The 17,010-nt window shown below is 42.7% G+C and overlaps 1 protein-coding gene across 3 annotated transcripts in view; it reads right to left on the reverse strand.

Moving 5' to 3' along the window:
* The window catches only part of IQGAP2 (IQ motif containing GTPase activating protein 2), a 254,515-nt gene that overhangs the window by 42,955 nt on the left and 194,550 nt on the right, over positions 1-17,010 (reverse strand). For 2 of the 3 annotated variants that reach the window (XM_032774320.2, XM_032774329.2), the window contains 9 exons: positions 13,325-13,489; positions 11,166-11,308; positions 9,642-9,812; positions 7,702-7,785; positions 7,013-7,084; positions 6,668-6,737; positions 4,253-4,461; positions 3,051-3,200; positions 1,700-1,863 (listed from right to left, as the gene is read on the reverse strand). In XM_032774320.2, coding sequence (XP_032630211.1) covers positions 1,700-1,863; positions 3,051-3,200; positions 4,253-4,461; positions 6,668-6,737; positions 7,013-7,084; positions 7,702-7,785; positions 9,642-9,812; positions 11,166-11,308; positions 13,325-13,489 — 1,228 coding nt within the window. Of the gene's footprint in view, positions 1-1,699; positions 1,864-3,050; positions 3,201-4,252; positions 4,462-6,667; positions 6,738-7,012; positions 7,085-7,701; positions 7,786-9,641; positions 9,813-11,165; positions 11,309-13,324; positions 13,490-13,715; positions 13,776-17,010 lie in introns of those variants that run through there. The other variant, XM_032774343.2, reaches the window with a different exon arrangement.

The following is a 17,010-nucleotide window of genomic DNA, read 5'->3' on the forward strand; positions in this document are numbered from 1 at the left end:
TGTAACCAATTTTCAGTTTGTTTTTTTTTAATATACAAGTTTGAAAGATTAGAAAAATTGACAAGTTTCTAACTGGTTCTGTAATGATTAAAATCAACATAAACCTCCAATTTATGGATTTTTATATAAAAATAGAAATAGCTTTTATAGAAAAATCACTAATCCATGAAACGTAATAAAGATTAAAATATAGAAGCGGCCCTGACATAATGACTGACAGGAATTCATAATAATTCCAATTAGTACCAATATGGGCCTTACTGTATATACTTGATCATAAGCCGGTTTCTTTATAAGTCGATCCCCCGCCCTGCTCAAGATGGATAAGTAAAAACGGACATTTTTTTAATGACCCGTTCATAAACTGACCCTATAATTCAGGGGTCGGCAAACTTTGGCTCCCAGGCCATCAGGATAAGCCACTGGTGGGCTGAGACGGTTTGTTTACCTTGAGCGTCCGCAGGCATGAAGGTAAACCTAAGTAAAGAAAGTGTCCTGGCCTGCCAGAGTCTTACCCTGATTGGCCGGAACAGCAACTAGTGGGGAAATTTGGGGTTGGGAGGAGAAGCTAGGGGTCAGGGGAGTAACCCCTGTGACACCCCCCAAATGACCCCACCCCTAGCCCGAGACCTCCAGACTCTCCCCATCCCATTCCTTCCCACCTTAGCTGGGGCAGGCAAGGGGAGGATGCCTCTGGCCTGGCTGGAGCTGCTCCGGCAGGCTGGGTGGGGCAGGCGCAGCTGCAGCCTGCCAGCCCCGGAGCTGCAGCTGCTTTGGAGGCTGTGGCGAGAGCAGTGTGGCAAGAAGCAGACACACACTGACCCCGCTTCTTCCACTCTGGCCTGCTGGTTGTGCTGCCTCTCCTTGCTCCCTCTGTTGCGGGGAAGAGGCTGTGTCCCACCTCCCTCTCTCTATACCTGTTCATAAGCCGATCCCCTTCTCTGATACTTCCCTTTTTTACTAAAAAAAAATTCAGTTTATGAATGAGTATATATGGTAAGTCCAGTTCTGGGAACAATTTAAGCACATGGCTTCAGTGTTTTGCTAATATGGTCCTTATTGATTACAATCTATCACAGGACGATCCCTCTGCTTATGACACATTTACAAATTACATCTGTGAAGAAAAATAAAAGCTCTGAAACTCAACTGCATATTCAAACAAAACGCAGGAACAAAGAAGCCAAAATAGTTGTACTTTTAGTACCCCTCTACCCTGATATAACGTGATCCGACATAACACGAATTCGGACATAACACGGTAAAGCAGCACTCGGGGGGCGGGGTGGGGCAGCGCAGGGCTGTGCATTCCAGTGGATCAAAGCAAGTTCAATATAACGCAGTTTCACCTGTAACATGGTAAGATTTTTTTGGCTCCCGAGGACAGTGTTATATTGGGGTAGAGGTGTACATGCAAGTATTTACCTTCAAGATCAAGTAAAAATGTAAGATTATGCAGACTTTGCTTCTCTACCAGAGAGAGACACCCTCCCTGAATCTAAGGTATAAAACATTTATAACCTCCTCAGTCAATTTATTAAGTTCCACTGATATAAGACTAACTTCCCCACTGGCAAATAAAAATATAATTCAACATCAAATGAAAAGCAAGTTTAAGAATGCAGTTCAAAGAAAAATGTCAAAGTCTAACAGATAGGATATCTTCAGAGGAATGGAGGGTGCTAGTCAATGTACATACTTTATCTCCTCTTCTAGAGCAGTTTTAAAGAGCTTGAGAAGCAGGTATTCTTCTCGCTGATTGGAAGCATAGTTGTACAGAGTAAAAATGACTGTATCCATGAACTTTGTTGACTTGTTCTGAGGCATCTGGAAAATCAGCTTAGCCAGATACATGGGATTAGTCTAGGAAAGAAACATTATGGAGGGTGATTTGTATATAGCTAAAATGATAAGTTGTCCCACTACCTGCACAAGCCTTAAGAAGTCTTCTCACCTTTGAATGGACACATATAACTTTCATTAAACACTAAATGAAAGTTATGTTTGCATGGTTAAGGCTATACCTTCTCATAGCTGTCAGTATTAGAAGCTTCACATTTATGCTTTTGGCCTAACTTTAATGCAGTATTCACTATACTGAGCATTAGGCTATTGTAACACTAAACCTGGGGAATAATGTGAATGTCATAGTGGTAGTTGGTACTTGCAAATGACAATTGTAAGTATTTTAATGGCTACCTCCCTAAGTTCTGTACTCCATGCACTACCTCCACAAACGGAAAGCCAAGTGAAGCCAGTATGAAATATTTATCACTAGTCCTTATTATGATACTTGTATTTTTTTAAAAAACAAAACAAAACAACCTATCTGAAAAATACCCTAAACTTAACTTCCTTTGAGTTAAAAGGACACTGGAGAGGGGTTAGCCATACATCTCTCCCTCTCCTCCCCCCACAAATGAAAGTGGGGTAGGGAAACAATCTTTCCCTGTACAAATAAGCCTTCCAAAGAAATTTACCCAAAGTCAGACTGATAGAAGACAAATACACAAAAATAGACAGATTACATAATAAAATGTCAATCATGCAGTAGCTTTTTCCCCTACACACAATACACAAAGTAATTTCAGTATTTTTAAACTTGAAAGAATGTGGAAGAAAATGATTTTTCCTGCTCAGATTTGAACTATGCATCCAAACTGACTTGACAAGATGGAGGTGGAGGGAGAAAAGGAAAAGAAAAAAAAACAAGCAGGCCTAAAAGAGTTGGGAATTTAAAATAATTTCAAGTAAGGGAACAGCAACAAATTATCTCTTGCACAATTTAAGACCAACAGAGCTATTTTCTATTGGGGAAACAAATGTAAACTACACAGTATTAATTGTCAAGCCTGTTTAAAATCAAGAATCCAGCGAACAAAACTTGCTGGCTGTGCTCAGCTGTGGTCTGTAGTAACTGTATTTACTGTACACTACATCTGCAAAGAAATCTCTCCTCATTCTAATTAGAACAAGAAATGAACACACTTTAAAAGTTTTCCTTAACACAAGCCATTTGGGGGCAAATTAATCCCCACATTAGGACTTACCTGCAAAAGGTAAAACAGGTGTTGATAGGCTTCCAGCTGTTTCCTCCTCTCTTTGCTCAAGCCTTTGATGCCCTGTTTGTCACCTGTCACCATCTCTTCCACCTGATTTTTGCTTTTTTTGTTTAGTTTCTTGCTGTGCAGTACCACATCCTACAGACACAAGTGAGCCATTATATATATTCACACAGAAATATAAAGCAATATGGTACACTGCCATTTCTCAATCATCTTAAATAGTATGTTTCTACATTAACATCTTTTAATAAATAGACCATTGTCAACCCCTTTTTATACTGAGGCCCAATATTGCACATTAACTAGACAGTATTGTTCATGACTACATCACTTTACTCATGATGAGAGTTTTATTTAGATTTATAAAAAGGCAAAACATCAAGCTCCGAGTGCCATCTCACATCAGTTAAAATTCACAAGAAAAATATATCAGACTGTCTAAACACAGTCCCTACCCTTAACTCCTATGCTCAATCAAATCTGGCTCCAAAACATAAGTTTTGGCATGTCAACAACAACCCAGTGTAATCCTATCACCGCATCCCCTTCCCAAGCAGTGGGAAAAATTTACTGCTGGATAGAATTTCAATGTGGACTAAATGATAATTGTCAGGGTACTCAAGCTCACATACAGGCTTTTGACAACTAACAAGAGCAAACTCTTTACAATGAGTTTTAAAATTGGAAGTCAGATTTGTTCTATTGTTAGAAAGCTTCTTAAAAACCTTAAAGAATGACCTCATGCTTTTGGGTAATACTGCTGCCTATGTCTATCATAATAAAAACACCTGGTGTTCAGTGAGATGTGAAGTAAGATGGTACAGGAACTAAACGACTCCTACTTTTGCTCCTCATTGCAGCACTGATACTTTAAGAAACGCTAACTGGCAGGCAATAAAGTGGAAGAACAGAAAGAAGTGACCGTGTGCCATTAACTATTCCAAAGAACAGCAGTCCTCAATGATTCCATTCCTAGGTCAATTCTCACCAAAAGCTCTTTCTACAGTATAGCTACTTCTTACGAAGGTTTTATTGACCGTGGTTCATCTTGGCATATGCTAAACAAGAAAAAAGGCAACTGCTTCACTCCCCACGAACTTCCTAACCGATCCTGCATTCCTTCAGCACACAAACCTCCACTGCCTTTAGTGCACTCTACAGAAATAGTCTGAACAAAGCCTGCTCACCTGTAGAGAGATCCTGTTCTTCACCAGCAGCCCAATCTTTATATCCATCAAGTTTAAGTCTTTCTCCAGCTGTTGATTGGATCGGATTTTTGTAACCACCTCCTCCCTTAACCTTGTTACTTCTAGTTCTTCCTGAAAGTCTAAGTCACTTTGGTCCAGGAGGTAAGCAAATTTGCGCAAGACGTTCAAGGGTGGATTTTCAGCACCAACTGCAGTTAAAGGTAAATGAGCTCATATTAGATATTTTATTTGCTTGGTCTTGTCTGTTACAGCTATCCCCCTATTCCATTTTGTTTTCTTACAGCTGTCCCCATACTCCATTTTGTTCTCCTCCTGTGGCCGCCCCTTCCCTGGCTGTTAAGTGTTACCCAGAGCCACGCCCTCTCAAAGGGATGCCACTTGTGCAAGTGGACACTGCCCTGTTCAAGAGATTAGTCCGTTATCACCCTGTTACCTGGGCTCGGAGTAGGGTAGGCAATGTCCAAGGCGGCAAGACCTATTGTGTTTTAAGATCTTGGCATGAGTCATAGGCCTCTTGTCTTTGAGTCACCTACGACAGACTCTGCCCAGACTGTCTCGTGCTCACCTACAGTTTGTCCTTGCCCCTCTCCCCCCTTGACAGAGGGAGCAATCAAATATGGCGGGAAACTGCCTGAGTTGCCTTTAAAAACAGACATTTTAAACTAAGATCAGAAAGGTCTGCATTGCTGCCTGGTCTGATCAGCCGGGTTCTGGGCGTCCTTTCTCGCTCTCGTTTTTATTTTGAGTTTACCCCCGTTTTTTGAAACCCCTCCCCCGCCCCCCCCGAAAACGAATTGCTGCCTGAGAGATCTCCTGATATTGAGACCGTACCTAGCCTTCTGAACGTTCTTGCTGCTTTGCCTCTGCTGCTTCCGTTGGGGCTGGTAAGACTCCCTCTGTGAACTCTCTACACTTTATTTTATTATTTCAGCTTGCTGGCTCTGTCTCCCCAGCACATAGACTCAAGCTAACCTTGGTCTGTGTCTTACAACTCTCCTAAACCCGTGGCACTGCGCTAAAAAAAGTTGTGCTGCTGCAACTCTGCTCTGTGGGCTTTGCCTCGGGCTCTCTGCTGCAGCTGTATCCAGTGGCTGCAGCCAGCCCTTGGCTTCTTGGCAGCTGGCAATCTTGGGCATTATACCACTCGCCTCTGTAATCCCCATACATAAGATGCACCATAGTTTTTGTTTTCTTAGTTTAATAAGTCTCAGTTTGTAAGATTATAGAGCTTGTAAGTGCACCTGCCTTTTATAGTTTGCTGTTTTGTGCCGTATAGTTCTGTTAAGTTCTGCTTGAGCCATTGTGATATTGTTGTTTTGCCTGTTGGTTAAATAAGATAAGGTTTTGTTGCTTCTCCTCGTTATACGTTTCTTTTTCCCGCACCATCCCCCCCGTGTAGCTTAAACCTCTCTCTAGCCCGTTTGCTTACCTTGCAGGGCTCCAAGCCTCCGCTGCTTGCATTTACAGCTCTCCTCTCAACGTTGCAACTAATCCATTCACTTCCCACCCGCCCCGTTCTCTTGACCCAGCCATCAGGTACACTCTTGCTACACAGTCTACAAATTAATCAGCATTTTTCTACACTTGCTTCTGTAACTATAACAACCTCATTGTGCACTTCCACTTTCTATATACTTTGTATTTGCGATTAATACATTGATGTACATTGTATATACGGCCACTTAACCACTTTAATCATCTATCTAAGATTGTAACCAGTTGTCATATAGACAGCATTTTATTTTCATTTTCTTTTTGGTACTTTTGCATTCCACACTGTATCTCAGATTGTTCCTATATAAAGTGTAGTTGTATATAACTGTAACTGTAGTCCCATTGTGCTACCCCATACTGTACCACCCAGTAGGAACTCCCTACACTGTTCATAAGAACTCCGCCCCCATCATTGTCTATTGTAAACACCCTATACACCCCATCCCTTCGTATTTTATTGTTAAATTCCCACCACTTCCTTTTTCCTTTAATAAAGAAATTAATTGGCACCCCACCTGTGTGGTAATTGCTCCCCAATTACCTGCTGGCAGGGACAGGTCTGACATGCACAGCCACAAATACCTTTACATTTATAAATATCAGTGTTTAAAATTCTTTTGTACCTTTTGTACATAGTGACATCTATGGTCAGAATGCCAAACTGCAGAAAGGAGTTTGTCATTGAGAGCAAGAATAGAATATTTTGTGTAACCAGAACTATGTGTAGTAGCTCTATATAAATGTATTAACCGTTTAACAAATGTTAGTATCAGCATTTCACTTTACTTCTGAAGAGCCAAAAATGCAAGACTCAGGTATTAGAAATCACAACTGAAAACTCTTATTCTAAAAATTGTTTCCCCACCAGTTTACACTCAAATGTTTATCACCAGCACTTACTTAGTGTTCTGTAGTCATCCCTAGCTTTGTTTGCTCTAAGAAATGCTTGTATTTTCACAATTTCTTCATTCTGGAAAAGATCAAGACTAAACACTTTAGAAAGCATTGAACAGGAAACCTCAAATAACAGGTCATGTTCTATGAAGAGAGATAATGAAGAATACTATAGACATCTGCCAAATACTGGTATAATTAGAAAAAAAGGTTTCATGTCTTTACAATTATAATGTATTCTGTTAAGAGACATATGGGAGAACCTATAGTATCTGTAATTTCAAGAAATACATGCATTACTACTACATTAGTTCTCTTCTCAAAAGGGGATGGGGTGGAGAAATGCCTTACATGATCCTTGAAATACTGCAGCCGTTTCTTGTACGCCTTCCTCGCTAGCCACATTTTGACCCATGACTGAATCTAGAAGTCAAATAAAAACTTAAGAGGAATTGTAGGAGAATTAAGAAAAACTAATTTTATTTGTCTCTTTTAAAAAACGAGGTTAGATGCTTGACTGACCCATCAGTTGCACAGCACACAACTTCAGCAAAGTCAATGGAGTCACATGCACAGCTGACAGGATGATTGGGCTCTGTGATCTAATGGCCAGAACACTGGACTAGCCAGTGGGACTGGGACTCAGGAGACCTGGGTTTGATTCCTGGCTTTGCCACTGGTCTGTTGGGTGACCTTGGCCAAGTCACATTCATCTCTCTGAGCCTTTGTTTCCGAGGATATAAAATGGAGATAATGACATGACCTCCTTTTTGCAAATAATCATACTTGACAGCCTCTGGCTTTTAATCGAAGACTCACGGTATTAATCAAAGAGCAGTTTTCTCGAATTACTAGCTGCTGTCAGAACTTTGAGCCTGCCATGTAATGCCCAGCAGAATAGGAATACTTGCAGTTTTACTGCAGCAGTCCCTCTCCCTAGATTCCTTGGGCTTTCAAATGTTTGGATTCCCCCAACAAGCAGGAAACGTCATTATCCACAGAGCAAACCCTAATTCCACTCATCATAGATGGAAGTTTACCTTGACAATAGCAGCAACATTGCCTTGAAGCACCCGCAACCTGTCAGTGTAGCTTTTCCTTTGTTTATATCCCTTCCAAGATGCCTATTTTAAAAAGCAGGTTAGTAGCGTGACCATTAGTTTCACTATGCATATACTTGGAAAATCAAGTTTATAGATCTTGTTCCACAGAGAAATTGCTGTTCAATTTAAAGGTGATGAGTAAACGTGACTGAGGCACATCTGTACTTTACACCCTTTTACAAGCCCTCATCCACTTCTGTGGCATCAACAGTCACCTCTAAGCTGATGACTCGTAAATCCATCACGCCATTCCTGACCCAGGATGTCAGACTTGCTGTCACTCAGGCCTGAAGCCTCTCAGTTCAGTGCTCTGCATGCCATTTTTGATTTCAGATTCAAAGTCTGCATCTCTAGGCATTTTCCAAATTTTGTCTCCTCTTGTTCCATGGTGTCATAGAGCTGCCCTATCCTGTGTCTATACTAGTATAACTTTGTCCAGGCCCCCTTCATCACCAGTCTTGACAACGTAACCTCCTTTCCTTTCTGGCCTTCCTGGCATCCATTGTCAGACTCTCAGGACCATTCAAAACCCAGTTAAGACCTTGCCTTTTCTGATCACACCACCCTCAAATTTTTTCATCTGGCTCCCAGTTCTCTATCCCGTCAAATACCAGTGCTGGTCCCTGCCTTTAAAGACCCTGCCAATCTAGTTCCTCCCTCCTTACCCACTCATCTTATTGTGTTGCCTGTTTTACCAATGATGCCAACCTCTCTCATCCACCTGTCTGCTTCTCTCACAAGCTATTTGGACGTCACTTCTCCTAACACTCCAATAGCCATTTTTATTGGGATGCCCACAGGAAGTTGACATCTGGTTAGGGATATAGCCAGTGGGGACTTGCAACATTTATCTTATGTTGCTTGTGTAAACGCATGTTTTATTACCACTTCCTACATCCTCCATCTAGTTTCTAAGGATAGCTACATATACTTGCTGAATCTGATCTTGGAGGAGTCCTTCCCAAAGAGCTTGCAATTTTTTGTACTGGGTCTGTAAAGTACTTACCGCAAGGGCGTCCCAATCTTAATAAAGCCTTTGACATCACCATAACATATTTTACTAATAATCTGAAGTAGTAGCAAAAATAAATTTTGATTCATTGCAGTACGCACCCATTCTAGAAAAAACAATTTTTTAAAAACTGAACTTTAATGCTAAAAAATTCAAGCTTATTGAGCAAGTCTACTATTATAGTACATACAGGAATAGTGTAATAATATGTAAAACCAAAGTGTACACAAAAGCATCATTGCTGGCCTATCAAGATGAGCATGATACTTATGATCTGTAAAAACCAAAAGTAAGTTTCCTTCGTACCCCTTTCAGAGTACTGCATATTAAGCAAATCCAAGTAATACTCTTGGAATCAGGCAAAGTTGTTAACGTTGCCTCTCCCTATTCAATTATACGAGCATTCGCTTCGTAAAGCAGAAGCAAACTGCTTCTGACTGGGGGAGAACAGAGAAAGGAATGCATTTCCTGAGTGAACCATGCCTTGGCAGAGAACTAGAGCTTCAATTACCTTCCATCCTCCTATTCTTTTCTCGCACTCCCGTTTAAATATGCTCAGGAAGAAGCTAGTGGTAAGAATCACAGGGCTTCTCCAACTGGCCTGTTATATACTACTGTTATACATGATCTATAGCCATTGTAAACTGGAGTTTTGTCAGTTTAAAACACAAAGCATTTCTTTCATTGAGCACACGGACCTGTGTTTGTACAACAATTCAGTTCTGTAAATAACAAATGCCACAAGAAGTCCTTTTTACAAAAGAAGGTAGGAAGATAACACACACCCAAAGGTCATACAGTGTGTCACATGTAAAAAGCTACTAACACTCAGAAGTGACTGTGTCTTTATATTACACAGCAATACCTGTATTTTGATCACAGATGGTTCCTGTTTTTGGAGGAATCCTTTTCTCTCCTCATAGCTTTTTCTGACTAGGAATCCCCTTGCTAGGGCTTGCAGCTGAAGAATCAGGTTTTCATTAGCGAACCACAGCTGCTCTCGATTGTAATCTGCTGTAACTTGCCCAACAACACTCTGGTAAGAGATCATGTAAAAAGTGTTTAATAAGCAATGAAGCGAAGCGGAAGGTAAACCATTTCAGAATTTGGATTCCATTCTCTCCATCTATACCCATTATGAAAACCCCTTCACTTTACTCCCCACATTTTTAACCACTCACAGAACTGAGAACCACAATGTTATTACCATCATTTGTTCAAAGGAGGACTGAACTCCCTTCAGACCACATCAACAATAAGCTGAAAGGACAGGTTTTAGCCATTACAAAGCTTTCCATACAAGGGGACAGAGGTCTTTGCTTTTGCAATACTACCAATCCTTATTAACTCAAGAACGAGAAGCCCGGAGTCTAAAAATGGAACCCATACATCTGTGTGAAAATGCTTATTTTAGGATTTCTAAGTTTCAGAATGACGCAAAAAAAATCCTTTTGAAACCAGTCAGGATGTGAGGAATCCTGCTGTACAATTTTGGAATGGCCTACAAGTTTATCTACATTGGGATTTTAACCACTGATCTAGCTGAACCAGTGCAAACCCTTACCATGGATTCATTACATCAGTGTTTCAGTGCAAGCCACTTTTTACTGGGTAAGACGCATTGGAGCAGTCACTTTTTGCACTGGAGTAGCACATGTACAGTAGTGGTTTGCATAGATACAGCTAAATGCAGTCTAGTAACATCTAACAGCACATATCAGTGTAGCAACATCAGTGACTGAACCCACAGCACAGGCCTGCTTAAAAGTGGCCTCCGATTCAAGAAAGCCTTTATAGATGTGGTTAAGGGCTTTCCTTATTTGGGGGCCCATGTAGAGTACAATATGCAACACAATACTATAACTGACCAAGCAAGATTACACAGACTTGGAAGATTATTTAAAAGCAGATTTAAGGGTACTTATGATTGTATGATATGGGCCAAAGTGAGATGCTTCTGGAGTTGTCAGCCCCCTTCCAAGGGTTTGAATAAACTAAGATTAAGTTCTACTGTATTTGGGGAAGTGAACAGCCTAAACCAAAGTCCAATTAGATAATTCTCTTTTCCTTTGTACTTTTAAGGCCCTAAAAATCTTGACATAACCACTTCCTTTGTATTCAGTGTTAAACCACTCACGTCTGTGTTTATGTTGCAGTTGCAGCAACAAGGAGTCCTGTGGCACCTTATAGACTAACAGAGGTTTTGGAGCATGAGCTTTCGCGGGTGAATACCCACTTCATCGGATGCATGTAGTGGAAATTTCCAGGGGTAGGTGTATATATATGCAAGCAATAAGCAGGCTAGAGATAATGAGGTTAGTTCAATCAGGGAGGATGAGCCCTCTTCTAGCAGTTGTATGCAGTCATTTTGAGCATGTTAGCACTCTACCTGTATTTCTTCACTGGTTAGCCAAGAAGTCTTTGGTATAAACCCTTCAGGCGGAACAAAGGTACTCTCTCCAGTTTCCACATTATAATAATAATCATATCTATTCTTCATTATAAGTTTGAGCCATGGACCTTCACTAGAATCTAAAAGCAATATATGTATACTGTTAGTTTACATTTAGGAGCCTTAAGACATTTATAAAAAGTTGTCTCCCCTTCCCCTCCACCTCTCCTCCCTGCCTAAGAATGTTTTCAATTATTTTACATATATGAAAAAGTCAGCACAATTATTGATCTACCCTAAACTAGGAAAATTTTGCAAAAATATCCTGCTATATTAACAATGGCTCAATTCCCATGGTGTGGACAACAGTGAGGAACATAGAAAAGACTGGCCACCAGCTGGAATGGGCATTTTCAAGAACTGTGTTATCCATCTCTACTCAGAGTTGACCTAGTCAACATGGTATTTAAAATGCTGGTAGCAGTCAGTCTATATACTAAGGCTTCTACCATTGCTAACAGTGGTGGATATGATGCAGTGTTAGCAATGACTGGAAGCTTTTGCAGCATCTCAGGGATAGGTTGGACCTTATAGGCTCATAATATACGCCACAGGGCATGCAGGTTATCATTCTTCTGAGCACCATCAGTTTTGGTAAACACAAAAATAAGACTACATGCTGAGAGAGACAAGGAGAGCCTTGAGTAAGTTTCTCTATGGACTGTGCCAAGGTTACTCCTCGGGAAATTCTGTGCCACACCAATGAACTCCTGACACCTGGAATCCCACCCCCTGGTATAGATGCTGGAACTAGGGGTGCTGGGATTGCTGCTGCACCCCCTGGCTTGAAGCAGTTCCTATCATATACAGGGGTTTAGAGTTTGCTTCACTGGCTCTTAGCACCCCCTCTATACAAATTATTTTAGCACCCCTGTCCCATGGCACCCTAACCAGCTGTACTCAGACACCCACCCCACCAAACCCCACTTCCCCAGCACCCAGACCCCCCTACTCAGCCCCCTCACATCAAGACCCCCCCACCAACCCTTCACCTAGAACCCCCTGCAGAGTCTCATTGCTCCTACACACGTGCATCCAGATCTCCCGCTGAGTTGCCCACACCCAGATTGTCTCACACAGAACCTTGCCACACACCAGGATCCACCCCACACAAAGCCCCCCCACACTTGGATCCTGCCAGATTAAGCCTGCCTGCTCCCACCTGGTGTGACTGGCGCAGAGGCGCAGGGTCTCAGGTATTTATGGGTTAGGCTGTGTCAGGGTTGGGTGCAGCCTCACCACTGCATCCATGACCTGGACGGATGGTGGGCGGCTGCAGGTGATCTCTCACCTCCACACAGCCTGTGCTCCCCACTGCCATCCTGGAGCCTCCATGTTTATTTATTGATAAATAAAATTTGAAGAATTTGAAAATAGTGTGTGCAGAATTTTAATTTTTTTGGCATAAAATTCTCTCAGGAGTACAAGGGAAACATGATGAGAAAGACAACTATACAAAATACCACCCATAAATTGTCTTATATGCTAAAATAAGCATGTCTGTGCTGGAAAAAGGCATTGTTACACAACATGTTAAACTAGACTTACTGTTCAAAATAAAAGAGACTGTTTCTCATTTAAAACCATCAGCTGGTCATGGTTAAGATGAATACCCGGGACTAGCTGACACTACTTTAAATGTTAGTCCTCCTTTACACTGAGGGCCAGATTCTGACCCCAGCTGCAGCTCCTGTACAGTGCTCTGGTATTGCATAGGGGACACAAAATGGGTTGCAATGGCCTTAGGAGTTCACCCAAACAGGAGCAGCATAGAACTGACCTTGCAGTTGCTGGTGTAAGGCTGTGCTGGGAGTGGGAAAAGGAGTAGAGCTGTTCGGTTCCATACTGAGGCTATTTTGGGCTGTGGACTAGCCTATAGGCAGCTATGGAGAAATTCAAAACTGGAGATTGAGACAGCCTTTGACAAATCAGAGGGGGGGAAAAATCTCAAAGTTTCCTCCAACTCTCCCTTAATTTACAGAGAGAATTAAAGGTACAGTATATATACACAAACATTTATATACATTTGCACCGTATATAAACACTTTGCACTAATCCTTCAATGCCTTTACAGTACTGCAGAGATTTGGTTTTACCTTCTTTGGTTTTTAAATTCTTGGCTTCTAAAAGGTTCTTGTAATAGGTTTCAGCACATTCTGGAACAACTCTTAAACCAAACTTAGGAGACTGCAATATATCCAGGACTGGTTGCGAATCATGCTTTTCCAAACACTTGTTAATCATTGAGGTTCCAAGAGCCACTAAACAACAAAATTGCATTTCAACGTCAGGCATTTTATATTTTACATACACACAGATACAGTTCTACATTTCAGTGATCTAGAGAATGCACTTTTGTGTTGGTGTTCTTGGAGATTATCTACATGATGTACCACCATCTCTTGTACCACCATCTCTTATATCTTTTCACTATCTACTCTCAAGTGAGATATTTGTAAATGCAACTATTTCAGATAACAAACTCACCATGTACAACGCCAGTGCACCTTCTAGTCTGTACAATGTATACCACAATGCTGCAAAGATACCTTGTACAGCACTGGAAGTGTAGTTAGGAATAAGTAAATACTGATTGCGGAATCTGGGGACAAAGTCTGGCTGCTTTGGTGAAGACAGTCATGCAGCACTATATAAGCCTAGCAGCTGTGTGCAAGTGACTTTTTGCAAAATTTGTCATCTGAAATAAAATAAAAAATTTATACCCCATAAAGTGTCATTTTTCATGGAATTTCAGCTATAGCAAAGCCTATAAAGATGCGAAGAGGTAGATTCACTCAAGCTTTAAAGTTTGTGACAGTTACAGACATAGCAGTCCATGCTTCAATGTTTATCACGGCATTCCTACATAGTTAAGTTAAAGATATATGCAAAGCAGCATGTGTGAGCAAATCTATTCCTGTGCTGCCACGTACATTAATGGCCTCTGAAATTTGGGTCAACATAATCTAGAGGAGAAATGAGTGAATGACATCAACTCCGCTGTTGCCTTCCACAATTTGTGGATTAGGCTGAAGTGGCATATGCAATTTTCTTAACTTGCACACGTGTGCTGCTCAAAGCTGACAGAGGATATTCCCCTCCCCTGACCTCTTTCGCATACATATTGCTATCCCCAATAAAGCTGATGCAGGAGGGACTTGCAGTGTCCAAGCAACAAACAGCCTACAGGATGGAGAAGATAATCCCCCAACAAGACATCTCCCCAAGTCAGCAAGTGAAAATCTGGTAAACTGAAAGATAACTTTTTTGTAAGCTTGATACTAACTAATAAAAGAGGTGGGCATAAACAAATTTAGGCTAGGAAGGAGACAGAGCTTCATTGTCACTCTGAAAAGACGTAAGCATTCAGTTGAGAGCAGGCAAACTGTATGCAAGACAACACAGAAACCCACAGCAAGATTAGACACACTCAACCTTTTCACCAAGTAGGATCCCACTGTTCGTCTGAACTTAAAAGAAAAGACGGTTACTCACCTTTGTAACTGTTGTTCTTCGAGATATGTTACTTATATCCATTCCAGTTAGGTGTGCGCGCGCTGCGTGCATGGTCGTCGGAAGACTTTTTACCCTAGCAACACTTGGCGGGTCGGCTGGGAGCCCCCTGGAGTGGCGCTGCTATGGCACCGGATATATACCCCTGCTGACCCAGCCACCCCTCAGTTCCTTCTTGCTGGCTACTCCGACAGTGGGGAAGGAGGGTGGGTTTGGAATGGATAGGAGCAACACATCTCGAAGAACAGCAGTTACAAAGGTGAGTAACCGTCTTTTCTTCTTCGAGTGATTGCTCATATCCATTCCAGTTAGGTGATTCCCAAGCCTTACCTAGGCGGTGGGGTCGGAGTGAGATGTGGCAGAGTGCAGAACTGCTGAGCCAAAGGCTGCATCATCTCTAGACTGTTGGACCAAAGGTGTGGACCGAGGACCAGGTAGCTGCACGACATATTTCCTGGATTGGTACATGAGAGTCAGGAAGGCAGCAGATGAAGCCTGAGCCCTGGTAGAATGTGCGGTGAGATGGCCCGAGGGAGCATGAGCCAAGTCATAGCACGTGCGGATGCACGCCATCACCCATGAGGAGATCCTCTGGGAGGAGACGGGTAGGCACTTCATCCAGTCAGCAACGGCAACGAAGAGTTGGGGGGGATTTACAGAAGGACTTCGTCCGATCGATATAAAATGCGAGCGCCCTACGGACATCTAGGGAATGTAACTGTTCCCGTCGAGATGAATGCGGCTTCAGGAAGAAGACCGGGAAAAAGATGTCCTGATTGGTATGGAAGGCTGATACCATTTTAGGGAGGAACGCTGGATGTGGTCACAATTGTACCTTGTCCTTGTGAAAGACAGTATACAGTGGGTCCACCGTGAGCACTCGAAGCTCGGAGACTCATCTGGCCGACGTAATGGCTACGAGGAAAACTGTCTTCCAGGACAGGTATAGCAGTGAGCAAGTTGCCAACGGCTCGAATGGTGGAAGCATAAGTCTGTTTAGGACTAGGTTGAGGTCCCAGGTAGGGGTGGGGCAGCATACTTGGGGGTATAGGCGCTCCAGACCCTTGAGAAATCTAGTAACTATAGAGCACGAGAACACAGAGCAGCCATTCTCTCCTGGGTGGAACGTGGAGATGGCCGCCAAGTGCGCCCTCAAAGAAGATACTGCCAGGCTCTGCTGCTTAAGAGACCAAAGGTAGTCCAGGATGGCAGGGATCGAGACCTCAAAGGGAGTAACATTCTGCGTTGTGCACCAGCAGGAGAAATGTTTCCACTTGGCCAGATACGTTGACCGAGTGGAAGACTTCCTGCTACCCAGGAGTATTTGTTGTACCAGAGCGGAGCAGTGCAACTCTGACTGGTTCAGCCACGCAGCAGCCACACTGTGAGGTGAAGGGCCTGCAGGTCTGGGTGGCGAACACTGCCGTGGTCCTGGGTTATGAGGTCTGGGTGGAGTGGCAGGGTAATTGGGCTGGTTATTGACAGGTCAAGCAGCGTGGTGTACCAATGTTGTCTGGGCCATGCTGGCGCAATCATGATTAGGTGCGCTCTGTCCCTGCAGAGTTTTAGCAGAACCTTGTGAACCAGCGGGAATGGTGGGAAGGCATAAAGCAACCGGTGCTTCCACGACATTAGGAATGCGTCCAAGATCGACCCCGGTGAAAGACCCTGGAAGGAGCAGAACATCTGGCATTTCCTGTTCACACGGGAGGCGAACAGGTCTATGTGGGGAAATCCCCACTTCTGGACTCTAACTATAGTGGACTAACTATGCTATAAACAAATACGCTAATTATAACTATATAAAAAGGATTATAACTATATACACGATAAAGAATCAGAAAACTACGAGTAGCTAGGGAGTGGAGGTCAGCTAAGCCACGCTCCACTGTTCCAACGACTGACACGGACGGTAAGAAGGAACTGAGGGGTGGCTATGTCGGCAGGGGTATATATCCCGTGCCACAGTGGCGTCACTCCAGGGGGCGCCCAGCCGACCCACCGAGTGTTGCTAGGGTACAAAGTCTTCCGATGAACATGCACGCGGCGCGTGCGGACCTAACTGGAATGGATATGAGCAATCACTCGAAGAAGAAGTAACCTATGCTTGGCACACAGACTCTTCCAAGGCTAGAGATAATCATGCCTAGTCTGCCATGCTGCCACTGACTGGCATTAGAATATCAGCAACAAGACAGAAATCCAAACAGCAACAGCAGTAGCTTGGTACAGAAGGTTAGGTTAGGTACATTAACATTGTTCATTAGGA

The sequence above is a fragment of the Chelonoidis abingdonii genome, chromosome 6, assembly GCF_003597395.2.
Source record: "Chelonoidis abingdonii isolate Lonesome George chromosome 6, CheloAbing_2.0, whole genome shotgun sequence".
NCBI lineage: Eukaryota > Metazoa > Chordata > Testudines > Testudinidae > Chelonoidis > Chelonoidis abingdonii.